This window comes from Podarcis filfolensis, assembly GCF_964270895.1.
Source record: "Podarcis filfolensis genome assembly, chromosome: 1".
Taxonomy (NCBI): Eukaryota; Metazoa; Chordata; class Lepidosauria; order Squamata; family Lacertidae; genus Podarcis; species Podarcis filfolensis.
Genome location: NC_139604.1, coordinates 10,197,458 through 10,224,144, shown reverse-complemented (window position 1 = coordinate 10,224,144; position 26,687 = coordinate 10,197,458). Strand labels below are relative to the sequence as shown.

The 26,687-nt window shown below is 47.5% G+C and overlaps 2 protein-coding genes across 3 annotated transcripts in view; one reads left to right on the top strand and one right to left on the bottom strand.

Moving 5' to 3' along the window:
• Nucleotides 1-15,243, top strand: part of KIAA2012 — a 93,944-nt gene extending 78,701 nt beyond the window's left edge. The window contains exons 17-22 of the mRNA XM_083626689.1: nt 792-1,195; nt 3,754-3,962; nt 7,350-7,522; nt 8,882-9,101; nt 10,865-12,363; nt 12,615-15,243. Of these exons, the coding sequence (XP_083482815.1) occupies nt 792-1,195; nt 3,754-3,962; nt 7,350-7,522; nt 8,882-9,101; nt 10,865-11,012 (1,154 nt within the window). The 3' untranslated portion in view covers nt 11,013-12,363; nt 12,615-15,243. The remainder of the gene's footprint in view (nt 1-791; nt 1,196-3,753; nt 3,963-7,349; nt 7,523-8,881; nt 9,102-10,864; nt 12,364-12,614) is intronic.
• SUMO1 (small ubiquitin like modifier 1) lies at nt 13,692-26,426 on the bottom strand. Of its 2 annotated transcripts, XR_014538930.1 has the most exons (6): nt 26,057-26,426; nt 21,616-21,690; nt 18,946-19,023; nt 17,490-17,561; nt 14,674-15,853; nt 13,692-14,605 (listed from the first exon to the last, which is right to left on the bottom strand). XR_014538930.1 is itself a non-coding variant. In XM_083573478.1 (5 exons), exons 1-5 carry the CDS (start codon nt 26,066-26,068, stop codon nt 15,785-15,787), a joined length of 306 nt encoding a protein of 101 aa, XP_083429604.1. In that variant the 5' UTR covers nt 26,069-26,426; the 3' UTR covers nt 13,692-15,784. The 2 variants fall into 2 exon arrangements, 1 of the variants encoding a protein (XP_083429604.1); XM_083573478.1 differs by having other exon boundaries at nt 13,692-15,853.
• Between the last annotated feature and the right edge of the window lie 261 nt (nt 26,427-26,687).

Genomic DNA, 26,687 nt, shown 5'->3' with positions numbered 1-26,687 from the left:
CCCGGAGATGCATTTTAAATAAAAGGACACATTCTACTCATGTAAAAACACGCTGATTCACTCTCTAGTGAGAAAGCCTCACGGAAAACAGTGGGACTTACTTCTGGCAGTTTGCATTTCTTAGTTCTTATGTACTGAGTTGAATAGGATTCAGAATGCAGCAGTCTGATTGGTCCTAGAACAATAGGATTCAGAATGCAGCAGTCTGATTGGTCCTAAAACAATACGATCCAGAATGCAGCAGTCTGATTAGTCCACAGGAGCCACCCAATCCAGCTCCAGGTGGAAGTGAATCCGCAACTTTATTGGCCTACAGGAGAATCCCGAAATTAGCCAATCACGTGGGGCCCATTGTGTAAATAATGTATATAAGGCAGACATTCTGGGGGAACTTCCATTCCTCCTCACCACTATGAGCTGAATAAAGAGCATGAAATCCACTCTTGACTCCAAGTATATTTTACAAACATTCTTTGGAACCTGAACGTCTGATGTGGCTTCCGCGGCTTCCGATTGGCTGCAGGAGCTTTCTTCAAACCACGCTTTGGTTTCCGAACGTTTTGGAAGTCAAACGGATTTTTTAAAAACACAAGGCCAAACTATATGTTATACAAATACAGTCCGTTCGACTTCCAAGGTATGACTGTATTTGTATAACACATAGTTTGGCCCTAGCATTTAAAAAAAAATATTTGGCATGCCCAGGAAACCTTGTGCAATAGTTTCACGAGGTAATCTCAGGCATAGCTCCTGTGTCATCGCTGTGTGTGCGTGTGTTTGTCTTTTTGCAGGGAAACCAAAACAGAAGAAGGCTGTTGGGAAAACAGTTCCTTCTTCCAAAGAGAAGTCAGCAGGTGTCAAAAGATCAGAGGCTGCCGAGGACCCAAACCATGATGAAGAAAAAGGGGATGTGTCTGTTGAAATAGAGCAGATCAGTTCTCTTCAAGAAGGAGAAGGAGGAGACGAAGAGGAAAAGGGAGGCTTTTCGGATCAAAGCCCTCCTCTTTCCAGCCCTCTCAGGGAAGAACCCCTCTTGCCACTTGAAGAAGGCGAAGAACCTTCTGCGGAAGATGTTCTCCATCCTTCTGGACCTCATGCCGTTCCTGCTGAGGAGACGGTTGCTGTTGCCTGCCGAGTAGTTGCCCCTGCAGTTGGCTCCCAGCCTGACACAGCTCTGAGCAATGACCCTCCAGAGGTAAACAATGTCATTTTCCTGAAGAGCTGCTTTGTGAATTCATTCTTGAACCATTTAGGAAGGGAAGTGTCAGATCCACACAACCAGGGAGACCCATGCAGCCAGGCCAACACAAATGTTCTTGCCACCTGTAAGCTTTCTCGCAGCTGTGCGAGAGGTGCTCTTAGATCACCCATGCGGCTGGATCTAAAAAGCCAGGAATGCAAGTTATGTTGTTGTTTAGTCGTTTAGTCGTGTCCGACTCTTCGTGACCCCATGGACCAGAGCACGCCAGGCACTCCTGTCTTCCACTGCCTCCCGCAGTTTGCTCAGACTCATGTTTGTAGCTTCGAGAACACTGTCCAACCATCTCGTCCTCTTTCGTCCCCTTCTCCTTGTGCCCTCCATCTTTCCCAACATCAGGGTCTTTTCCAGGGAGTCTTCTCTTCTCATGAGGTGGCCAAAGTATTGGAGCCTCAGCTTCAGGATCTGTCCTTCCAGTGAGCACTCAGGGCTAATTTCCTTCAGAATGGATAGGTTTGATCTTCTAGCAGCCCATGGGACTCTCAATAGTCTCCTCCAGCACCATAATTCAAAAGCATCAATTCTTCGGCGATCAGCCATCTTTATGGTCCAGCTCTCACTTCAATACATCACTACTGGGAAAAATGCAAGTTATACCTGAGGACTAACAACACGTTGCATTAAATGCATGCAAGTGCTTTCAATGTGGATGTAAAGGTAAAGGTAAAGGGACCCCTGACCATTAGGTCCAGTTGTGACCGACTCTGGGGTTGCGGCGCTCATCTCGCTTTACTGGCCGAGGGAGCCGGTGTACAGCTTCTGGGTCGTGTGGCCAGCATGACTAAGCCGCTTCTGGCGAACCAGAGCAGAGCACGGAAACGCCGTTTACCTTCCCGCCGGAAGGTATTTATTTATCTACTTGCACTTTGACGTGCTTTCGAACTGCTAGGTTGGCAGGAGCTGGGACCGAGCAACGGGAGCTCACCCCGTCGCGGGGATTCGAACCGCCGAGCCCAAGGCTCTGCGGTTTAGATGTAGGTGATTCTTAAAGCTGATACTTGAAAGGGTGGTGATTTTCACTGGGACCACAATGTATAGGGAGGGGGGAGGTTTAGCTCTTCCCTCCCCAGCTGCAATCCCTATGAAAATCCCACCCCTTGCAGGGCAATTCCCTTAAAATGAAAGTGTCCATTACTGCCCTGAAGCTGTTTTTCTAAGAATAATTTCCACCGGTGAGCAGGAGTATACTGAGGACTGTGGCTAGAAGGGCAATGTGCCTTCCCTCCCTACATGAATCCCCCTTTCAGTATTACTTTTTTTAAAAACCCACTGGCCAAGGTTGCATGCTATGCATTTATTGGAATGTGTTCAGTTAGGCCTCGAGGAATCTTTTGCCCCATGTGGGACTCCAAAAACGCAAGTTTTTTCCCCAATATTCACAGGATGCCGTTCTCATCAAAACGTCCACCCCTTTACAATTTAATCTAGACTTACTGTTTCCATGTTTTGGTTTCTGGTTTGGGTCTGGGTTGGTTTTTTTACATATCAGTACATATCAGTTTTCCTGCAGAAATTATAGATCCCGATTAAAGGGGGTGGGGTGGGAATATGGGATGGCTTTCGGATGCAGACCACGCAATGTGCGCCGAGTTCACCATAAACTGCTGCGTGGAAGCATCCTGAGTCACAGCAAAGGCAAACTCCACATGGTTAATGATGTCAAAAGAGCCCTTCTGGATCAGGCCCAAGGCCCATCTCGTTCAGCACCCTGTTCTCCTAGTGTAGCCTTATTAGACTTTACTGACTGGTGGGGTCTGCGTTGCTCCCGGGAGGGAGAAAGGAAGTCAACTGACACCAAGGTTGATTCAGAGAAAGAGTTTATTCTGCTCTCCGGATAGCAGAAGGCACTTGCGTGGTCAGTTCACAGCAAGTCCAAAGAGAAAGAAATTTCATGCAGTATATATATCCTCCAGGCACCCTCTCCCCCCTTCCCCAGGAATCCAGCCACATCAGCTTATACATGCAGGTTGACACCACAGATGTTCCTGCTCCGGTACTCTTAACCATAAAAGGGTGTTCCTCTTCCTGTACTCTTGACCATATAAGGGTATTCCTGTTCTGGCACTCTTATCTTGGGGTAAGAAGGTCACCAGCTCTCCTGGCACTGTTCCCGGACTAGGTCTGTGCTTCAGAGTGTGGCCAGGATGTAAGATAAGACCCAGACGTGCCATCCCTGCTCCACTGGAACAGCCAAGGCCATCCATTGCTGTCACGGACTGATAAGGGAGAGGGCTTTGAGCACTTGTTTATACAGCTGGCTTTCTGTTTATACATTGGCTCAAGCTCAAGCTTCCTGAGCTTGAAAAGCTCAAGTTAATGCATTTTAGAAATGCTCCCTTGGAGAAGGAAAATGGGGATTTGGGGTCAGTTTCAAACTCACTGCACAGAAACCCATTCCTTCACTAGCAGCCAACCAGATACCTCCAGGGAAACCCTTGAGCAGAACCTAAGCACAATAGCACACTCTCTCCCCTCTCCCCCTTTGTGCTTCCCAGCCACTGGACCTGCCTCGGAACAAGCAGGAGGAGAAACTCTCGCGAGAGCAAATGATAGCCGAGAGGGCCGAGAAGAGGCGGCTTGCGGTGGAGAGAAAACGGAGGGAGCAGGAGGAGCGGAAGCGGAAGGAGCAGGAAGAGCAGGAGCGCATGGAGAGGATGAAAGAGGAAATGGAACAGGAGCAGCAGAAGAGGATGGCAGAGATGCGGTTAGTGAGGGAGGGGGGAGATGCCCACCATCAGGGGTAGGAGAATGAGCAGGAAACACACACACCCCTCTCCAAATGTAGCAGGGCCAACTTGCCAAATGAACCACAGATATCTGTCAGCCTGCAGCGTATCCTCAGTGTCCTACAAAACTCCCTGCATTTCTTCCAACACGCAGCCTCCCTCCCTGCCTTTCTTCCAACACCCAGCCTCCCTCCCTGCATGTCTTCCAACACCCAGCCTCCCTCCCTGCATTTCCTCCAAAATCCAGCCTCCCTCCCTGCATTTCTTCCAACACCCAGCCTCCCTCCCTGCATTTCTTCCAACACCCAGCCTCCCTCCCTGCATTTCTTCCAACACCCAGCCTCCCTCCCTGCCTTTCTTCCAACACCCAGCCTCCCTCTCTGCATGTCTTCCAACACCCAGCCTCCCTCCCTGCATTTCTTCCAACACCCAGCCTCCCTCTCTGCATGTCTTCCAACACCCAGCCTCCCTCCCTGAATATCTTCCAACACCCAGCCTCCCTCCCTGCATTTCCTCCAACACCCAGCCTCCCGCCCTCCATGTCTTCCAACATCCAGCCTCCCTCCCTGCATTTCTTCCAACACCCAGCCTCCCTCCCTGCATTTCTTCCAACACCCAGCCTCCCTCCCTGCATTTCTTCCAACACCCAGCCTCCCTCCCTGCCTTTCTTCCAACACCCAGCCTCCCTCCCTGCATTTCTTCCAACATCCAGCCTCCCTCCCTGCATTTCTTCCAACACCCAGCCTCCCTCTCTGCATGCCTTCCAACACCCAGCCTCCCTCTCTGCATGCCTTCCAACACCCAGCCTCCCTCCCTGCCTTTCCTCCAATACCCTGCCTCCCTCCCTGAATATCTTCCAACATCCAGCCTCCCTCCCTGCATTTCTTCCAACATCCAGCCTCCCTCCCTGCATTTCTTCCAACACCCAGCCTCCCTCTCTGCATGTCTTCCAACACCCAGCCTCCCTCTCTGCATGCCTTCCAACACCCAGCCTCCCTCCCTGCCTTTCCTCCAATACCCTGCCTCCCTCCCTGAATATCTTCCAACATCCAGCCTCCCTCCCTGCATTTCTTCCAACACCCAGCCTCCCTCCCTGCCTTTCTTCCAACACCCAGCCTCCCTCCCTGCATTTCTTCCAACATCCAGCCTCCCTCCCTGCATTTCTTCCAACACCCAGCCTCCCTCTCTGCATGCCTTCCAACACCCAGCCTCCCTCTCTGCATGCCTTCCAACACCCAGCCTCCCTCTCTGCATGCCTTCCAACACCCAGCCTCCCTCCCTGCCTTTCCTCCAATACCCTGCCTCCCTCCCTGAATATCTTCCAACATCCAGCCTCCCTCCCTGCATTTCTTCCAACATCCAGCCTCCCTCCCTGCATTTCTTCCAACACCCAGCCTCCCTCTCTGCATGTCTTCCAACACCCAGCCTCCCTCTCTGCATGCCTTCCAACACCCAGCCTCCCTCCCTGCCTTTCCTCCAATACCCTGCCTCCCTCCCTGAATATCTTCCAACATCCAGCCTCCCTCCCTGCATTTCTTCCAACACCCAGCCTCCCTCTCTGCATGTCTTCCAACACCCAGCCTCCCTCTCTGCATGCCTTCCAACACCCAGCCTCCCTCCCTGCCTTTCCTCCAATACCCTGCCTCCCTCCCTGAATATCTTCCAACATCCAGCCTCCCTCCCTGCATTTCTTCCAACATCCAGCCTCCCTCCCTGCATTTCTTCCAACATCCAGCCTCCCTCCCTGCATTTCTTCCAACATCCAGCCTCCCTCCCTGCATTTCTTCCAACATCCAGCCTCCCTCCCTGCATTTCTTCCAACACCCAGCCTCCCTCCCTGCATCCATTCCTTCAGATACATATTCTTTATTGTTTTATAGATGCACATCAGCACACAAAAATGTACAGTTTTTAACTCCATTGCCTCCCCACCCCCGGAATTTGCATTCTGACAGTCAAAAGCGATGTTGCCAATTCAGAAACCTTCATTCAAACTTGTCCAATTTGCCTTTGCATCAAAATGTGGTACTAACGGTCCTAGTGTAGGCCGTTCACAGTTACATCCCAAACCCGAAGCAAATGAGATCCGATATTTGCAAAACCGAACTTGTAAATATTAAGGGTGATTCAGGTTTCCTGGCAGATTCCCATGCTAGACCAGCAAATGATTCCTAGACTTGTTTCCCCTTTATTTATGCTGAGGCTACACTAATCCGTAAAAACGCTATGAAAGGCTATTTTAAAAAGTTAAATAGTTCTCAGTGCCATTTCCCATTGCCGACGGATCGCTGCTCTGCGGTGCCCTCTGGTGTCACATTTTTATAACCCATTTTTTAACGTGATAACAGACCAGTGTAGGTTCGCCCTATAGCAGGGATGGCCAAACTTGGCCCTCCAGCTGTTTTGGGACTACCGTTCCCATCATCCTTGACCACTGGTCCTGTTAGCTAGGGATGATGGGAGATGTAGTCCCAAAACAATTGGAGGGCCAAGTTTGGTCATCGCTGCCCTGTAGAATGCACTGGCTGGCTATCTTGCCCTTTTATTAGATATGGGATGGGGAGCCAGTGTGCTGTACTGGTTAAGAGCGGTAGACTCGTGATCTGGCTAACCGGGTTCGCTTCCCCGCTCCTCCACATGCAGCTGCTGGGTGACCTTGGGCTAGTCACACTTCTCTGAAGTCTCCTAGCCTCACTCACCTCACAGAGTGTTTGTTGTGGGGGAGGAGGGAAAAAGAGAATGTTAGCCGCTTTGAGACTCCTTCGGGTAGTGATAAAGTGGGATATCAAATCCAAACTCTTCTTCTTCTTCTTCTGCAGCCCTTAAGAATAAGAATAAGAATAAGAATAAGAATAAGAATAATTTATTATTTATACCTTGCCCATCTGGCTGGGCTTCCCCAGCCACTCTGGGGGGCTTTCAACAAAATATTAAAATACTGTAATACATCAAACATTAAAAGTTTCCCTAAGCAGGGCTGCCTTCAGATGTCTTCTAAAAGTCTGGTCGTTGTTGTTCTCTTTGACATCTGATAGGAGGGCGTTCCACAGGGAGGGCGCCACTACCAAGAAGGCCCTCTGCCTGGTTCCCTGTAACTTGGCTTCTCGCAGTGAGGGAACCGCCAGAAGGCCCTTGGTGCTGGACCTTCAAATGGTGTTGGGCTTCAGTTTCCACCATCCCCTGACCATTGGCCATGCTGGCTGGGCCCGATGGGAGCTGGAGTCCAGCAGCATCTGGGAGGACCACGGATTCTTCATCCCTATATGCTAAACTCCTCTCCCTTGTCTTGCGGGTCCCCTTGTTTTTGCCCTGCGTGCCCATGACCTACCTGGACCTTCCCTCCAACGGATGCCTCTTCGTTTTAGTCTAAGGAAACAGCAGCTGGAAGAAGAGCGCCGGCGGCAGGAAGAGGAAGCAGAAAGGCAGCGGCAAGCTGAGAAGGCAGCCCAGGAACGTGCCCGGCACCAGCAGGAGGAGCTCCGCAGGAAACTCCTGGAAATGCAGAAGAAAAAGCAGGAGGAGGAGCGAGAACGAGCAGGTACGCCAAGGAAGGTTCCAGGTCTGAGGTGGGGAGGACCTTGATAAGACGCCCTCCATGGCCTCCTCCTGTCAGTCAGTGTGGCCCCCTGTTCTGTGAGCTTATCCACTGGCACTACAAGCTACCATTTTACTGGCATTGGCTCCCAGTACGTTTCCGAGCACAAATCAAAGTGTTGGTGCTGACCTTTAAAGCCCTAAACGGCCTCAGCCTAGTATACCTGAAGGAGTGTCTCCACCTCCATCGTTCTGCCCGGACACTGAGTTCCAGCGCCGAGGGCCTTCTGGCAGTTCCCTCATTGCGAGAAGTGAGGTTGCAGGGAACCAGACAGAGGGCCTTCTCGGTAGTGGCACCTGCCCTGTGGAACACCCTCCCAGCAGATGTCAAGGCAATAAACAACTATTTTACTTTTAAAAGACAACTGAAGGCAGCCCTGTTTAGGGAAGTTTTTAATATTTAATGCTGTGTTGTTTTTAACACTCGATTGGAAGCTGCCCAGAGTGGCTGGGGAAACTCAGCCAGATGGGTGGGGTATAAATAAATTATTATTATTATTATTATTATTATTATTATTATTATTATTATTTCTCACAAAGCCCTTGAGTGCCCAGTACCACGTCATGCTGGGATGCTGTGGCATGTTAAGATGGCAGCCCTGTCTGTGTGTGTGTGTGTGTGTGTGTGTGTGTCCTTTTAAATATATTACTATATAATACTAATTGGGTACTCCACTTATCTCTGGACTTCAAACTGATCACAGCAGCTATCAACTATTATTATTATTATTATTATTATTATTAATTGAATTTTTATACCGCTCTCAGGGCGGTTCACAGAACAATATCAGAATATAAAAACCACAATATATATAATCAAAATAAAAACAAGAATTCAATAACACACCCGCAAAAAAGACCACATTTTAAAAAGGCATAAGATGTCAATCAAATCAACCAAAGGCCTGGTTAAAAAGGAACGTTTTTGGCTGACGCCTAAAGGTGTATAATGAAGGCGCCTGGTGAACTTTCCTGGGGAGAGCATTCCACAGACGGGGAGCCACTGCAAAGAAGGCCCCGTTCTCGTGTTGCCACCTTCCGAACCTCTTGAGGAGGCGGCACATGAAGAAGGGCCTCAGAAGATGATCTCAGGGTCTGGGTAGGTTCATATGGAAAGAGGCGGTCCTTAGGTATTGCGGTCCTGAGCCGTTTAAGGCTTTATAGATCAAAACCAGCACTTTGAATTGGGCCCTGAAACTAATTTGTAGCCAGTGCAGTCGTACCAGAATCGGTGTAAAATGCTCAAACGGTGTAATATGCTATACTACACCAACTACTATCTATAACTATCTCTTTCCCTTAGAAGCGGAGAAGCGGAGGCAGAAAGAAAGGGAAATGCAGCTGGAAGAGGAACGGCGACTCTTAGCCGAGATGGCAGAAGAGCAGCGCTTGGAGTACGAGAGAAGGAAGCAGGAAGAAGAGGAGCGCATGAGGCGGGAGGCTGAGGAGAGGAGGAGAAGGGAAGAGGAAGAGGCTAGACTTGCATTAGAGGAAGCAAAGAGACAAGCCTTACTACTGGCAAGGTACACGGCTTCGTAAGATTTATCTGAAACTCTTGAGAATCAGTGCCAAGCAAGTGTAGACAAACCAATCGAGGTCGTAGAGATTGCCATTCAAGTTCTAAATGGCTGCTCCATGGGGTAGGAAACCTTTGGTCTGCCAGGTGTTGATGAACTACCGTATTTTTCGCTCTATAGGACGCACTCTTTCCCCTCCAAAAATGAAGGGGAAATGTGTGTGTGTCCTATGGAGCGAATGCAGGCTCCTTGGCTTCAGCGATAGCAACGCGAAGCCTCTGAAGCGCAGAGGGAGCGCTCCCTCCGCACTCCGGAGGCTTCGCGTTGCTTTCTCTGAAGCCGCCTGAAGCCTCCGAAGCACGGTGGGAACTCCTGCTGTGCTCCAGAGGTTTCAGGTTGCCATCACTTAAGGCAAAGGCAATGTGGGAGAGGGAGAGCTGCGCAGCGCTCCTTCAGCGAAGCAGGAGGAAAAATGGAAGGGGCTCCGTTTCTCCTGCCGCTTCGCTGAAGGGGCGCTGAGCAGAGAGGGGGAGATTTTTTTTTTCTTGTTCTCCCCCTCTAAAACAAGGCGCGTCTTTGGTCCGGTGCGTCCTATAGAGCGAAAAATACGGTACATTTCTCATCAGCACCAGGCAGTATGCCCAATGAGCAGGGATTACGGGAGTTGAAGTTCCACAACAAGAGCCAGAGGTTCCCCACACCTGACTTAAAGGATCAGGTCTCCCATACCAGCAGCCTGCCTGGTCCTTAAGATCTGTAGTGGAGGTTCTGGCTGGGGCATGACTAGTTCGGCTGTGAAGCAGGGCCTCATCTGCGACTGCACCTAGATTATAGGACTCCCTGCCTCTGGAGGTGAGTACTTGGCCTCTTGTCTCCTTACCATCTGGCCAAGACATTCTTGGGCATTTGATCTCGGTGTTTTAATGGATTGAGACCCCATGGTTTTTAAGCTGCTTTTGGCCTACCGTAAAGGTAAAGGGACCCCTGACCATTAGGTCCAGTCGTGACCAACTCTGGGGTTGCGGCGCTCATCTCGCTTTATTGGCCAAGGGAGCCGGCGTACAGCTTCCGGGTCATGTGGCCAGCATGACTAAGCCGCTTCTGGCGAACCAGAGCAGCGCACAGAACACCATTTTACCTTCCCGCAGGAGCGGTACCTATTTATCTACTTGCACTTTGACGTGCTTTCGAACTGGTAGGTGGGCAGGAGCAGGGACTGAGCAACAGGAGCTCACCCCGTTGCGGGGATTCGAACCGCCAACCTTCTGATCAGCAAGTCCTAGGCTCTGTGGTTTAACCCACAGCACCACCTATGTCCCTTGACCTACCTTACCTAGGTCTGATTTAGTGTTTCATTCCTTCTGTTTCATTGCATTATGTTATTAGTTGTGTGGTTTTAAAAAAAATAATTGTAAACCACCCTAAGGACAAGTTACCGTATTTTTTGCTCTGTAAGACTCACTTTTTCCCTCCTAAAAAGTAAGGGGAAATGTGTGTGCGTATTATGGAGCGAATGCAGGCTGCGCAGCTATCTCAGAAGCCAGAACAGCAAGAGGGGTTGCTGCTTTCACTGCGCAGCGATCCCTCTTGCTGTTCTGGCTTCTGAGATTCAGAATATTTTTTTTCTTATTTTCCTCCTCCAAAAGCTAGGTGCGTCTTGTGGTCTGGTGCGTCTTATAGAGCGAAAAATACGGTATATGCACTGTCCAACAGAAAGTAATGGCCTGAGTTACCCGTTTACTGATATTCATCCACCTTTCTGCTTTCAGACAAAGGGCGGACTTGGAGCAGGAGAAGGAATTCCATTATAAGCTGCTCGTGGAAGCTGGGGGGTTAGAACGACGGCAAGCGATTTCACGCCCATGGGTTTATTCGTATTTCCAGCATCCTTTTTTAAATGTGGGAGATGAGGATTAGAGAGCGAGAACTTTTTCCAAGAACAACTCGCAGCCACATAGCTGTGTTGTTCTCACCTTACTCCAAAATGTCAGCATCCCGTTATTCACTTGTATTTAATTCAATAGAGGCTGTTAATCCACATGATGAGAGCTGTTGCGTTCTGACTTAACCTTCTCGCAGATTCCCAGTCAAAAGCTACTGCCAAGCCCTCTTTCTAAAACAAGCAACGGAGGGGGGAAATGGCTTCATCTGGACCACTGGGCAATTTTGGACACTGGGCATTATTTGCCGGCAAGGAGACCTGGAGAGTCTGGAGAACCCACCGTTGGAGAAGTCAGCTGTCAGTGAAATCGAATGAAAGTGGCACTCCGTGTTCTAAAACACGAACAGCAGATTGGTGAGCCATAGGCGACATCAAGAAAACGAAGATCATGGCCACTGGTCCCATCACCTCCGGGCAAATAGAAGGGGAAGAAATGGCGGCAGTGAGAGATTTTACTTTCTTGGGCTCCATGATCACTGCAGATGGTGACAGCAGCCACGAAATTAAAAAGCGTCTGCTTCTTGGGAGAAAAGCAATGACAAACCTAAACAGCATCTTAAAAAGCAGAGACATCACCTTGCCAACAAAGGTCCATATAGTTAAAGCTATGGTTTTCCCAGTAGTGATGTATGGAAGTGAGAGCTGGACCATAAAGAAGGCTGATGGCCGAAGAATTGATGCTTTTGAATTATGGTGCTGGAGGAGACTCTTGAGAGTCCCACGGACTGCATGAAGTTGATCAAACCCATCCATTCTTAAGGAAATCAGCCCTGAGTGCTTACTGGAAGGACAGATCCTGAAGCTGAGATTCCCTGGAAAAGACCCTGGTGTTAGGAAAGATTGAGGGCAAAAGGAGAAGGGGACGACAGAGGACAAGGTGGTTGGATAGTGTTCTTGAAGCTACCAGCATGACTTTGACCAAACTGCAGGAGGCAGTGGAAGACAGGAGTGCCTGGCGTGCTCTGGTCCATGGGGTCACGAAGAGTCAGACACAACTAAACAGCAGCAACAGCAGCAGGCAACATGTTTACTGCAAGTTAGTTTTGTCTGGACAACCCCCTGCCCCAATTCACTAGTTTTGCGCTTTCTCAAGGCCAGGGACGAGGAACCTGTGATCTTCCAGATGTTGAGACTGTGGCTTCATTCATCCCTGAACATTGGCCGTGCTGATTGGTATGGGAGGGAGTTGGGAGTCCAACAACGTTCAATTCAGAGCGGCCTCGCCGTACGACGAAGGTGGTGTCACACAAATGTCACCCTTAGCTCTTATGGAAAGGCTGGGCAGCCTGGGGCACTCCAGTTTTTGTTTTATCTATCATTGCTAGCGTATGCTTCAGAATAGGTAAAGGGATCCCTGACGATTAGGTCCAGTCGTGACAGACTCTGCGGTTGTGGCGCTCATCTCGCTTTATTGGCCAAGGAAGCCAGTGTCCAGCTTCCAGGTCATGTGGCTAGCATGACTAAGCCTCTTCTGGCGAACCAGAGCAGCGCACGGAAACGCCGTTTACCTTCCCGCCGGAGTGGTACCTATTTATCTACTTGCACTTCGACATGCTTTTGAACTGCTAGGTTGGCAGGAGATGCTTCAGAATGGGGTACAGCTATAAAAACGATAAAAACAGATCAATTCCCAGTTCACAAAGAGGTAAAACACCCCAGTGGGATTCATCCATCCAGGCTGATTAAAGGAGTTTCCTACAAATGTCTGAGGAACACAGACAAGTTTTAATCTGGCAGTGTCGACACCAGCCATGCTTCTGAGAGGACAGGCCTACAAATGGGACACCATTGCAGAGAAGATCCTTTCCCATCTCAACTCATGTGATTTGTAATCCAGCACATAGCTGTCAAGTGTCCCTTATTTGAAGGGACAGTCCCTTATTCCAGCGCCATGTCCCTTATTGATGGATGTCCCTTAAATGATGTCCCTTAAATTTCAAAGGAAGCAGCTCCTCTCCCTCCCTGCCAGCCAGGGAGGAGGGAGGCTCCAACTGTGTTGCCTGGCTGTGTTGCTCACCCAATAAAAACTCTAAGAACGACTGGGGGGGTGGAGCTTGCATGCCTTGTGTGTGGCTAGTTAATGCAAGCTGGGGGGGGGGGTTGAATGCTGGACGCAATTTTGTTGCACGTGCTGCTGCAAACTTTGCAGTGCAAAGCCAGGCCGGGGAGCCATCTTAAGTTGAGGCTGCATAGGCCTTGTGGTGCATGTGATTCAGATTCTATTCAGTTGAACCTCTGGTTACAAAGTTGGTTGGACAGTGTTCTCGAAGCTACCAGCATGAGTTTGACCAGACTGCCGGAGTACAGGAAGACTGGAGTGCCTGGAACAGGTGAGGCTGCAGGTCTCTTATTTTGGCTGCCGGTCCCTTATTTTCAAATATGTAAGTTGACAGCTATGATCCAGCAACACCTAGCAGGGCTCTGTGAGCCACCAGCTTGTAGAAACTGGAAATGGAACAGGATGCAAAATCCTGGCTCGCTCATTTCTACAGAACGTGGGGGCAACGGATACCTATGAGCTAGTTGGCTTATTCATTCGTGTGGCCCAGGAAGAAGAGGAAAACAGCAGGTGCCAGGCTAAAAACACATTTCCATTCACATTTCACTCAGCTTGTTTATTACTGTAGTCATGGATAACACTTAAACCCCATATGCCAATTTTTGAAAACAAATTTTAATTTTTAAAAAAAGTTTAGCATGTGTACAAAAAGGCATCAGAAGTGGGACATGGGAACTACAAGCATTGGAGAAGATCCATTAACACTTTACAATTAAGTGCCAGCTTAAAAATAAAATTAAACTCACAATCAAATGGTGTATTAAAAACATGCTTAAGAACATTGCAGTCTCAATTTCTGTCCTTTCCCCAATCCCCTTGCAAGAGGGAAAAACAAAAGAGGTAGAGCAATGTGTTTCTAATCCTGCCATCATCATACCATAAACCTGAGCTAAAGGGCCCCTTCTAGCATGACAGGTTTTCTATGACACTGTTCCGCGACTTACTAAAATAGGTATGGAGGTCAAAAAGTGTTCAGCGGGATAACCAATCGGGGAATACAGTTTTCCAACCCTCAATTAAGAATACTACTTCACAGAACAAACTCCACAAAAACCGATGAATAGCTTTTATTTTGGAAAGCTGCTCTAACCATTCACCATTTGGTTTGGGACAGCGTTGGCTTGAAACGTATTTTCAGGAATCCCTATAGAACGCTTACGTGTGCTCCCTGGAAATCAGTTAGGCTTACTTCTACATAATACAAGAAATAAGGTTTGGCGCAAGGGCTTTGATGCTGACCCTACGAAGTCACACGGCAAAACTTTGGAGTTCACAGGATGAATTTCTTGATCATGTCTTGCAAGTAGCTCTGGCCTGTCTCACACTAGTATTATGCAAGCAGCAAGCAGAGCTCATGCATGGTTTTCGTTGCCACAGAGTACAGCATTTGATGAACCTAAAGATTACCTAGGATTTCCAATGCAACACAAGGTGCTCAGTTTAGAAAGAGTTATGCGTGCTTAAACTGCATTAAAATCAATGGAGCAAGTTAGTTGTGGCTAATTTGAGCTCCATCAATTTTAAGTGAGCATTTTCTGTGACTATTCAAAACAAACACCTTAGTGTGCCCCTTTTACACCTTTAAAAAAGGTCATGAAGTGTTCGTGGCAGGGGGCTCACAAAATACTTGGGCACCCCTCCCCCAATTCTTGCAACCCTTTTCAACATTACGCTAACATTAGTTTTCAGAACGGAGGAGGCATTTACAAAAGACATCTATTAGTTGAAGATAGACTGCTACTTAAAATTTGAGAGCAAGCGGCAAAGAGCGTGCTAGTTCGCAAGGTGGAAAAACAAAATCAGTTGTTGCCACACTGTCATATCCTCAGGCTGAAAGCCAGTGTTTTTTAAATATTCCTCACTGCTTTTGCCAAACAGTATCCAAGCCATGGGTATCTCAAAAAATGCAGATGCTTATAAATTTGTTTCCTCTCATTTATTTAAAGGGAAGCCAGTACAGTCTATGTGTGCATTCAAAAACCACATCTCAGGCCAAAAGGTACCACAAAAGAATGAAATGATTAGCAACTCTCAGTACATGAAAGTACTAAAAATCAGAATGTTCCTGGGCTCTTCCGCCGATGAAAAATCAGTAGGATTTCCCAAGTTCTCTTCAGAGATTTCATGTATCTCATACCCAAGAAAAAGACTACATTTTCCCATCAACATCTGGATGCTGTTCTGTCCTAGGCCACCAGGAAATGATACAGAACAAAGTTTGAGGACATAATCTGAGGACATAATCCTTCCACCGCTACGCTCTCAGAAAAGCGTCTGTAACTTAAAATCCACAAGTAAAAGCCGCACGTTAAAAAAAAACACCTTGGGGCCAATAGGGAAATTTTAGGAAACCTGTGCGCCCAATCTGGCAGATCTGTCAGCGTGCTTGAAATACATGGGCCCTGTGAACACACAAATGCGTGTGTGGGTGGCGGGTGTTTTTCTAAAGAGGAAACAGGGGAAACAGGGAGGTACAACCGCAGTGGGAGCACAAGAATTCAGTACAATGAAAACAAATGATAGCGTATAATGAGCACAAGTATTTATAACAGACATTTGTAAATAAGACCCCAGATACGGGCGTACGGTGCCGGTTTCGATTCAGTGTTATATACCACATTACAAAAGAACTATTATTTAAAAATAAGAAAAGAATAAAAGGGAAAGGAGGGGTGGGGAGCAAACAATCTAAATTGTTGAATGGCCTCCTGTCTGTTCCTGATAAACTTCAATCACGTCTTCTTCTTCCATCCCAAGCTGTAAAATAGGAAACAATTATTATTATTATTGAAAAAATAGATATTCTGCATTCAGAACCATTGTTATTTTTCTTGTGGTTGTTAAGACATGACAGTAAACAAGAGAAGTTTGCAAACAAGCAACCCCTGGTTATGTAAAATTACTGCCTTTAGTCAGATTCAAAACAGGAAGACTGGTTGAAATCATTGATTTCCTCATTTGTACTCTTGACATTTCCTTTTTTAAAAAAGTTGCACAGTCACTGTTCTATCTAACCATAAAAAATGTGTATTTACAACTACATACTGTTTTATACCACCTAGGAGGGTAGACTTGAGCTGTTATTTCTAACTACACACACACTACAAGTTGTTCTCATTTCAAAATATAGATTTCCATTTGTCTCTGTACACGTATAAAAACAGCGAGCAAGACAATTATAAAAAAACTGGCAACACTGCCTAGAAGTTTCCAGAAGCAAATGTCAATGCGTTCCCCACCCCCTTCCCGAAAATGTGAGTCAACTGGTTGTCATTAAAGCACAATCTGAAAGTTCAAGTTCTCAGGGGGCATCAGCTGGAAGCATAAGGATGGTATCTCCTTGTAAAGGGGCTAAATTCTAGTGCCTTACGATAACTTGGTGCTGTATCACCCCATTCTGTGCAATGACAATAAAGCTCAGGTCTTTTACCTATCACACACTCTTTACAGAAGAGATCCTGAATGCGTTTGATACCAAGTCGTAAGTCCAAGTTAAGAAACTGTGAAATGCAAGCCAAGCTTTGCTTTAACATGGCTGAGTTTTAATGTTCAGATCACCATTAAACTGTTCTGTTTTTAAAAACAGCAACCTAACTGCAGCTTAATTATTTTAAATTGTATTTCAAAACAGATTTTTTTTCCTCTTTTTGATCCACTTGGTGGGGAGGGGCTACATTCACCATTTGCAAATCCTCTGGGGGCTGCAAGCGTGGCCGAAAGTAGGCATAGCCACTACATGCTCTTGCACACAAATCAGATGTGGAGAATAAAGGTAAAGGGTAAAGGAACCCCTGACCATTAGGTCCAGTCACGGACTCTGGGGTTGCGGCGCTCATCTCACTTTATTGGCCGAGGGAGCTGGCATACAGCTTCCGGGTCATGTGGCCAGCATGACCAAGCCACTTCTGGCGAACCAGAGCAGTGCACGGAAACACCATTTACCTTCCCGCCAGAGCGGTACCTATTTATCTACTTGCACTGGTGTGCTTTCGAACTGCTAGCCTGGCAGGAGCAGGGACCGAGCAACGGGAGCTCACCCCGTCGCGGAGATTCGAACCACCGACCTTCAGATCGGCAAGTCCTAGGCTCTGTGGTTTAGACCACAGCACCACCCGCGTCCCTTGATGAGGAGAATAACTACTCATCAAATGATCCATCCAATGAACAGGGAGAGGAGACTTTGCATCTCTATCAGGGCACTAAAGTTGGGCGGAAACCCGGTGCTTTCATTTTTGCCACCACCAAAACTGGTGGAGGTCTTGGGTCCCATAGAAAATTTGTTGGGGTGGTGTGTGGCTAATTCAGCCCCAAAGCTGGGAGTAAGCTACCCCTGCTTTAACCTTCCAAACGGTCTTAGCTGCGCATTTGGCAGTGTGCACTATGAAAAACGTACCTCTTTTGGAGTATGATTATCAGTAATTCTCTGACCCTCAAAGAGGAACCTGAGTGAATTCATAGGAACTCCCTGAAAAGGGAAAAGAAGGAGAAATTGCTTTATTCCAACTTGTAAGACACGCGCAAAAAGAACCGAAAAATGTAGATGTTGCTTCTTCTTTTTCTCTCTCTTCGATCTAATGGAAGAATTGAAGCACCAACAAATTCTCTCATGAGCTGAAAAGCATGGAATATGTAAGTTAAGGAACCCAACCTTAGCTTCTGCACCATGTATAGGGCAAGTATGTTTTATAGTCACACACACTGGCTTGCTTATAACCTAATCTCCATGCACCTGCCCTTCTGCCTGGTCATTCAGATCAAATCTTCTTCTGCAGATCATCAGTGAGTTATATCCTTACAGTGGTACCTCGGGTTAAGTACTTAATTCGCTCCGGAGGTCCATTCTTAACCTGAAACTGTTCTTAACCTGAAGCACCACTTTAGCTAATGGGGCCTCCTGCTGCCGCCGTGCCACCAGAGCAAGATTTCTGTTCTTATCCTGAAGCAAAGTTATTAACCTGAAGCACTATTTCCGGGTTAGCAGAGTCTGTAACCTGAAGCGTATGTAACCCGAGGTACCACTGTATTTTAATCCTGTTGTTGCTATCGTTGTTTCAATTGTTTCTCATCCGCCACCCTGAAAGCATTTTGTTTTCTTACTATGTTTATAGCTCACCTTTCTTCCATCATGGAACCCAAGGCAGCCCGGGTCCGGTATGCCCCATGGAGGACCTTAAGATCCATAAAAAGCAGAACCCTAGAGGTCCCTAAGGAAGTTAGATTAGCCACAACTGGAGCCAGGGCCTTTTCAACACTGGCTCCGGCCTGGTGGAACGCTCTGTCTCATGAGACCAGGGCCCTGCAGGATCTGATTTCTTTCCGCAGGGCCTGTAAGAAAGAGTTGTTCTGCCTGGCCTTTGGCTTGGAGCCAATTTGATTCCCTCCCCCTCTTTCTTTTTTCCTTTCTCCTCCTGTGATGAGGCTGCATTTTAATGTTTTAATGTTGTAGTTTAATCTTGTTTTTTAAGTCGTATTTCAATCAACTCATTTTTATATTGGTTGTTAGCCGCCCTGAGCCCGGTCTTGGCTGGGGAGGGCGGGGTAATAATAATAATAATAATAATAATAATAATAATAATTATTATTATTATTATTATTATTATTATTATTATTATTACAATGCAAAAATCCTGCCCACAGCCATCCCTGGGTGGGATCAAACCCCCATCCTTCTGGTTAACAGCCAAAGGCCCATTGCACCACAGAAACCCTAAAAGCTAACACAGGTGTCATCATCACAAAATTACACGTTAACTCAACACAATATTCCTCTTCATTTTCTCAATTCCACTTTCACAGGAAGAGAAGTGTATTTTAAGAAGGAAAATAAAGAGCCCCCAAATTTCACAAACCTGTCTCTGACAGTACGATTCTTTAAGTTTTTTTAGATGCGTTGTCATTTTCACCTTGAAGTGTATTTCGCTGCTGTCCTGCAAACAGAATACAAAATCTATTAGCTTTCCCACACGTTATTAAAAAGGCAACTGGTTTCTCCAACGGTTTACAGTGGAAGATAATGCTCAAAAGTTCATCTTAAATTTGTCTGACTGCTTGTTCCTTCAGTGTATCTATTACCAGTAGCTAATGAATAATCTGCAAGAATTATTGGACTGCAAGAAGATCAAACCTCTCCATTCTTAAGGAAATCAGCCCTGAGTGCTCACTGGAAGGACAGATCCTGAAGCCGAGGCTCCAATACTCTGGCCACCTCATGAGAAGAGAAGACTCCCTGGAAAAGACCCTGATGTTGGGAAAGATGGAGGGCACAAGGAGAAGGGGACGACAGAGGGCGAGATGGTTGGACAGTGTTCTCAAAGCTACCAGAATGAGTTTGACCAAACTGTGGGAGGCAGTGGAAGACAGGAGTGCCTGGCGTGCTCTGGTCCATGGGGTCACGAAGAGTCGGACACGACTAAACAAAATGAATAATCTGAAGCTTCATTTTGTTCTGTTTTAAAATAGATGGGGTTTACTGAATACAGGCAAGGTGATTGAGTGAGTGGTTGCTGAACAACTCCAGGCACGCCTGGAAGAAGTGGACCATTTGGATCCCTTCCAGTCAGGATTCAGGCCTCATCATGGGACTGAAACTGCCTTGGTCACGCTGGTCGATGATCTCCGGTGGGCTAGGGACAAAGGTGAGAGCTGTTTCCTAGTTCTGCTGGATCTCTCAGTGGCTTTTGATACCATCGACCATAACATCCTTCTGGACCATCTAGAGGGGCTGGAAGCTGGGGGCACTGTTATACAGTGGTTCTGCTCCTTCCTCCTGGGCCGTGTTCAGAAAGTGGTGGTAGGGGATGAGTGTTCAGACCCCTGGGCTCTCACTTGTGGGGTGCCTCAGGGTTCTGTCCTTTCCCCCATGCTTTTTAACATCTACGTGCAGCCGCTGGGAGAGATCATCAGGGGGTTTGGGTTGGGTGTTCATCAATATGCAGATGATACCCAGCTCTACCTCTCTTTCAAATCAGAACCAGTGAAGGCGATGAAGGTCCTATGTGAGTGTCTGGAGGCGGTTGGAGGATGGATGGCAGCTAACAGATTGAGGTTGAATCCTGACAAGACAGAGGTACTGTTTTGGGGGGCGGGGCAGGTGGGTGTGGAGGACTCCCTAGTCCTGAATGGGATAACTGTGCCCCTGAAGGACCAGGTGCATAGCCTGGGAGTCATTTTGGACTCACATCTGTCCATGGAGGCACAGATCAATTCTGTGTCCAGGGTGGCTGTTTACCAGTTCCATCTGGTACGCAGGCTGAGACCCTATCTGCCAGCTGACTGTCTCGCCAGAGTGCTGCACGCTCTAGTTATCTCCCGCTTGGACTACTGAAATGCGCTCTACGTGGGGCTACCTTTGAAGGTAAACTACAACTAATCCAGAATGCGGCAGCTAGACTGGTGACTGGGGGCGGCCGCCAAGACCACATAACACCTGTCTTAAAAGACCTACATTGGCTCCCAGTACATTTCCAAGCACAATTCAAAGTGTTGGTGCTGACCTTTAAAGCCCTAAATGGCCTCAGTCCAGTATACCTGAAGGAACATCACCCCCATCGTTCTGCCTAGACAGTGAGGTCCAGCGCCGAGGGCCTTCTGGCAGTTCCCTCATTGAGAGAAGCCAAGTTACAGGGAACCAGGCAGAGGGCCTTCTCGGTAGTGGCACCTACCCTGTGGAAGCCCCCCCCCCCCCACCAGATGTCAAAGAGAAGAACAACTATCAGCCTTTTAGAAGACATCTGAAGGCAGCCCTCTTTAGGGAAGCTTTTAATGTTTAACAGACTACTGTATTTTAATACTTTGTTGGAAGCCGCCCAGAGTGGCTGGGGAAACCTAGTCAGATGGGTGGGGTATAAATAATAAATGATTAGTAGTAGTAGTAGTAGTAGTAGTAGTAGTAGTAGTATCTTAAATTCTAGACTTGTGCCTTTATTGAAATGTGTCCTTTATTCACCAGCTTTGGCTAGCATAAACAAAACCACAACCCATAGCAAAACCATCAGCCTTTGCATGTCAACACATTCATCAGCCTTGTAACAAGTCAAACCATCTAAAGAGTCCGCTTATCTACTCAGAGTGGCAGTAGCTATGCAACGTCTCAGGCAGAGGTCATTTTTAGCCCAGCTGTCCAACATCATTTTAAGCAGAGATGAGAGGAACTGAACCTAAGACCTTCTGCATGAAAAGCATGCGTCAATGTGTATACGTTTGATGAAGAAGAAGAGTTTAGATTTGATATCCTGCTTTATCACTACCCGAGGAAGTCTCAAAGCGGCTAACATTCTTCTTTCCCTTCCTCCCCCACAACAAACACTCTGTGAGATGAGTGGGGCTGAGAGACTTCAGAGAAGTGTGACTAGCCCAAGGTCACCCAGCAGCTGCATGCGGAGGAGCGGAGACGCGAACCCGGTTCCCAAGATGACAGGTCTATCGCTCTTAACCACTACACCACAGTCCACCCAGTGTTTAAACTTATACCAGTGGAACAATTGAAATGTTCACATTAAATAGACTATGTAAGAGCTCACCTGCCCGATGACTTTGAGTTTAATGTATTCTCCCTCTTTCTTATCTCCCAAGTCCTCTGCTGAAGGTTTGGCTTCCTGCAGAGGAAAAGGAAACAAAAAAACGAAGTGATAAACTACATTACAAACTATTTCCACTAGTCAATTCTATGACAGCTTTTTGCAAGTTTACGATGAATTAGTGCTACAATAGGAACCTATACCTATTGAATTAATCAGACAGAATACTGCAGTGACTCTAGGGATGTAGGGCACACAGTCAACTTATGTGGGGCAATAAAAAAGCTCAGCTGTGTCCCATGTGAAATTAGCGCACAACCTAGTACATAGCCAGTATTTTCCTATAACAACATGTTGCAGGCAAAGCAATGGTGGTCAAGCTTGCCCTTCAGAGAAACCTGCTCGCAAAGAACTGATCTTCTCACTGAGTAACCCTGCTTCTCTATATGCTTTCACAAAATCACTATAATATATTGGGACTGGTGTGGAAAGTTTTCAAGTCCACGCACAAGCAAAAAGCACCAACAGCTCTGCTTTATAACGAGCTACAGAGCACAATGATGGGAGCAATTGCCTTCTTAGTGTTTTTATTCTTGATCTGGAAAAACAAGAATTTAGGCACTTTCAGGAGAGCTAGACTCCCCCAAATAATTATTTTGAGTTCTCCAAGGTGGCAACTGGGGGGGTTGGTATGTTTTTTGTGGGTAGCTCCCCATCTCTGAAATGATCTCCCCAGGGAAACTCCCTCCCGGAAAAGACTATTTCCCCAAACCTTTTTTAAAGCAACTGAATCTATGTAGTTTCATTCTCTTCCAGTCTTAGTGCTTTCACCTCTGTTGCTTTAATTACATTACTGTTTTAACTGGAGTGGGGAGCCACACCAAGAGCACTTTCCTGGAGGGCAGGCTATCATTTTTTTAAATAAGCAAAGCAAGTTCTCTTGCAAGGCTCACATCTTTTAAAAGGCTTTGCAAATACTGAAAAGATCTGCAGAAAGGACAGCCCTGCACTCCTTAGTACTTCTTGCCGAGCAAGAATCTTGCTTAAACCTTCAATTTATCTTTTTTCATAGCTTGAAGGCGGGGGAATGTGTTAACTGCCTGTTCACCCTACAACAGACGGTTTGCCAACCAGAAGCGTATACAGTGGACACTCAGGTTGTGAACATGATCCGTGTGGGATGCATGTTCCCAACCCGCAGCGTTCGCAACCTGCATCTGCGCACGCGCGGGTTTTGATTTGGCGCTTCTGTGCATGCGCAAAGCAGTAACCCGGAAGTAACCCGGGTTTCGGCGGTCCACAACCCGAGAAAACGCAACCTGAAGCGTCTGTAACCCGAGGTATGACTGTACTAAAAGAAATTGGCAGTAACAGTGAATATGCTTCTTCCACAGCAGAGCATGACCATGATGAACAGAAACATTTATAAGGTAATGCTTCTAGCCTCTGAGAACCTGAAAATGTGAAGTGCCGTATTTTTCGCTCTATAAGACGCACCAGACCACAAGACGCACCTAGTTTTTGGAGGAGGAAAACAAGAAAAAAAATATTCTGAATCTCAGAAGCCAGAACAGCAAGAGGAATCGCTGCGCAATGAAAGCAGCAATCCCTCTTGCTGTTCTGGCTTCTGGGATAGCTGCGCAGCCTGCATTCGCTCCATAAGACGCACACACATTTCCCCTTACTTTTTAGGAGGGAAAAAGTGAGTCTTATAGAGCAAAAAATACGGTAAATGCAAGACCAGAGGAATTGGGAGCAATAAAGTGGGCCTGTTTAAAAGGATAAGAAATCAGCTAACTACTGTTGCCAAACATGTAAATGGAGAAGGTAGAGTTTTGAACAATTTGAAATCAATTAAAATACAATTGTGATTTAACACCTGCATACCTGAGCCCAGATATAAACCCTTAGCTCACCATGACATTCATCTATGAGAAACGACTTGATACTGAAGACAAACACAAATAAGAACTTGCAGATTTATGTGTTTTGAGCCACAGCTCACGTCAAATCTGTTTATGCTACTGCTACAAAGAACACTAGCGTAGCACTGCTGCTGATTGTTTCCCTATTATTTTCATTTCATTAACATCATATTTATAACCGAAGTTAATGCAGTGTTTAAGTTCTTGAAAGGGTGTTCTGTTTAACACTACAGTTCATTAACGACATTAAGTAAAACAGCCACAGCAGTAAAACAAAGTTAATTATAACCTATAAATGCAATATCAATAGACAGATGAGCTACCAGTAGTTTTTCGGAGGGTTTTTTTATTTTTAATTTAGAATAGAAATTGATGAACGGTTGAAGTGCAGCATTATGGAAAGTAAACAAAGGGTAAGTATGGAATGAGGGAAATAATTATTAATGGTTAGAGTTAAAGGAGAGATACTGTGTTGGGGGAAACTAGTGTCACTAAAACAAAGTCTTATACCATCTTTAAGACTAACAAATTCATGATGGGTTAAGTTTTCACACCAAGTATTTATGCACCATAACAGGAAAAGCTCCGAAAAGATATATTCATGTTTTAAAAAATGACTATGTTTGGATGCAACACCTAAGTTTAGCTTCGGGCTTCTATGCTTCTCTCCAGCGTGACCCCAGAGAAGTAGAAGTGTTATGTCTGAACCCAGCAAAAACTGTGATTAGCCTTCAACTTCAAACTGTGGTTTATGTTGCTGGCTTGCTCCAATAGGCCATAGTTTACATTAACCACAATTTAGGGTTTTGACGTAACCTTTTAAATTAACTGTAGTTTAGTATTAATTTAAAAGGACGCATCCAGTCTCCTCCTGACAGTTATGCTGGTAGTGGAACTCTCATACCCTTAACCCCAGTTTACTTTACATTTGAATTGGGCCAATAGGATAAATTCTGTACTAGCTGAAAAACAGCTCGCTGAACCATTTTTTTAAAAAAATTAACAGCAGCAACCAAACCATTTCGCAATTCTTATTCGATCACGGTATCAAATAGATTTTCTCCCATACACACACAAACCCCCAAACATACACCCACCACTGCAGCCAAACATTCACCATGGCAAGAAATGATCTCCTATTCAAGGACATTTCACACAAAGCGAAACAGGGGACATCATTTTTCCAAGGTATTTCCAGGGAAGGCACACATACAAAATACGGACGCCAGAGGCTAGGATCTAAACCAGGCATAGGCAAACTCGGCCCTCCAGCTGTTTTGGGACGACAATGATTCCTAGCTAACAGGACCAGCGGTCAGGGATGATGGGGACTGTAGTCCCAAAACATCTGGAGGGCCTAGTTTGCCTATGCCTGATCTAAACCAATGGCTTAAAGTGACAAGAAAACAGATTGTGACTCAAACATCAGGAAGGACTCTCTTGACAGTTAACAGCTGTTGGACAGTGGACGCCCACTAGAGGTCGAATCGTGGAGTAGGAAGGGATCCGGAGGGTCCTCTAGTCCAACCCCCAGCGACACAGGAACCTTTTGCCCGACGTGGGGCTGGGAACCCACCCACCACCCTGAAAATTCAGGGTCTCATGCTCTCCCGCCCCGAGCCAACCCAGAGGTCAGCGCACTCGCCTGGCACGGGATCTTTTGAGCAGAGATGGGGGAGGGCACCGCCTGCCCTGTAGGATCTAGTTGAGATCCCTGCATTGCGGGGGGGGGGGGTTGGACTAGATGACCCTAGGGGTCCCTCCCTCCCATCCTATGTTGACCCAACGTTGCTTTTGCTTGTTGGCACGCTTTCCCCACCCCATTGAAATGCTATGGGGGGGGGTCAGAAATGAAACAAGGAGAAGACAGGGACCCCGACAAACCCCAGCCCCCTTCTTTGGGTCAAAAGGCCCCACAGATCCAACCCTCCCCTCCCCAAATCCCCTCCCTCGCTTTATCCCACGTAGAGACCCCAAAGTGTGGGGGGTCCGAAATGAATCAAGAAGAGGAGAGGGACCCCGACAAACCCCAGCCCCCCCTTTTTTGGGTCAAAAGGCCCCACGGATCCAACCCTCCCCTCCCCAAATCCCCTCCCTCGCTTTATCCCACGTAGAGACCCCAAAGTGTGGGGGGTCCGAAATGAATCAAGAAGAGGAGAGGGACCCCGACAAACCCCAGCCCCCCTTTTTCGGGTCAAAAGACCCCACAGATCCAACCCTCCCCTCCCCAAATCCCCTCCCTCGCTTTATCCCACGTAGGGACCCCAAAGTGTGGGGTGGGAGAGGAAAGAGGGCGAAACACCGCCCCCCCACCCCACAACCCGGGGGTCTAAAGCCTCCGAGGGGCGTCTATGGGGCGGGGAAGAGGCGCCTTCTTAGCGAGGAAAGCCGCCTCCGCCTGCCGGCCTTGCGCTTTATTATCCCCGGGGCTTTTCCTTCCCCCTTCCCCGGGGATCCCGGAGAGGCCTCGGGGGTGGGGGAAGGAGGACCGGGAGGAGGAGGAGGAGGGAAGCGGCTACCTGGTCCGACATGGCTCCCCGCCGCAGGCTCAGCTGGGCCGGCCGCCTCCGCCTCCCTCCGCCGCCAAGGAGCAGCCTCCGCCGCCGCCGCCTGCCTTCAGTTCTTCTTCTTCCTCCTCCTCCTCTTCCTCCTCCTCTTCTTCCTCCTGCCTTCTTTCTCTCTCCCTCTTTCTCGGAGACACGGAGCGGAGACGGAGAGCACAACCCCCAGGCCGGCGAAGGAGGGAGTTCCTCTGCGCCTGAGCTCACTTCCCGCTCCCTGACGCGGCGGAGGAGGAGAAAGAAGCTTCTCCTCCTTTCCTTTCGCTTCCCTTTATTCCCTCCTTCTTTCCTTCCCTCCTTCTTCCCTCTTCTCCCTTCGACCGAAGTCTCTAGCGGCCTGAACGGCGGCGCCTTGCTTCACCAGGACTTAAGCCGTTGCGAAACCAAAGCGTTCCAAAACCGAGGCGCGCAATTCGATAAAAAGCAGTTATAAGCCGAACAAGCTCTAATTATTTTCTCCTACCGGTAGGGAGCCCACTTAAGGACTCTATACGGGCTCTTGGATACCCCATAAGGGAAGAAGGGCAGATTTTGTTTACAACGCTAGGAATCTGGGGAAAATTTTATTACTATGTTCCAAAAAAATTCT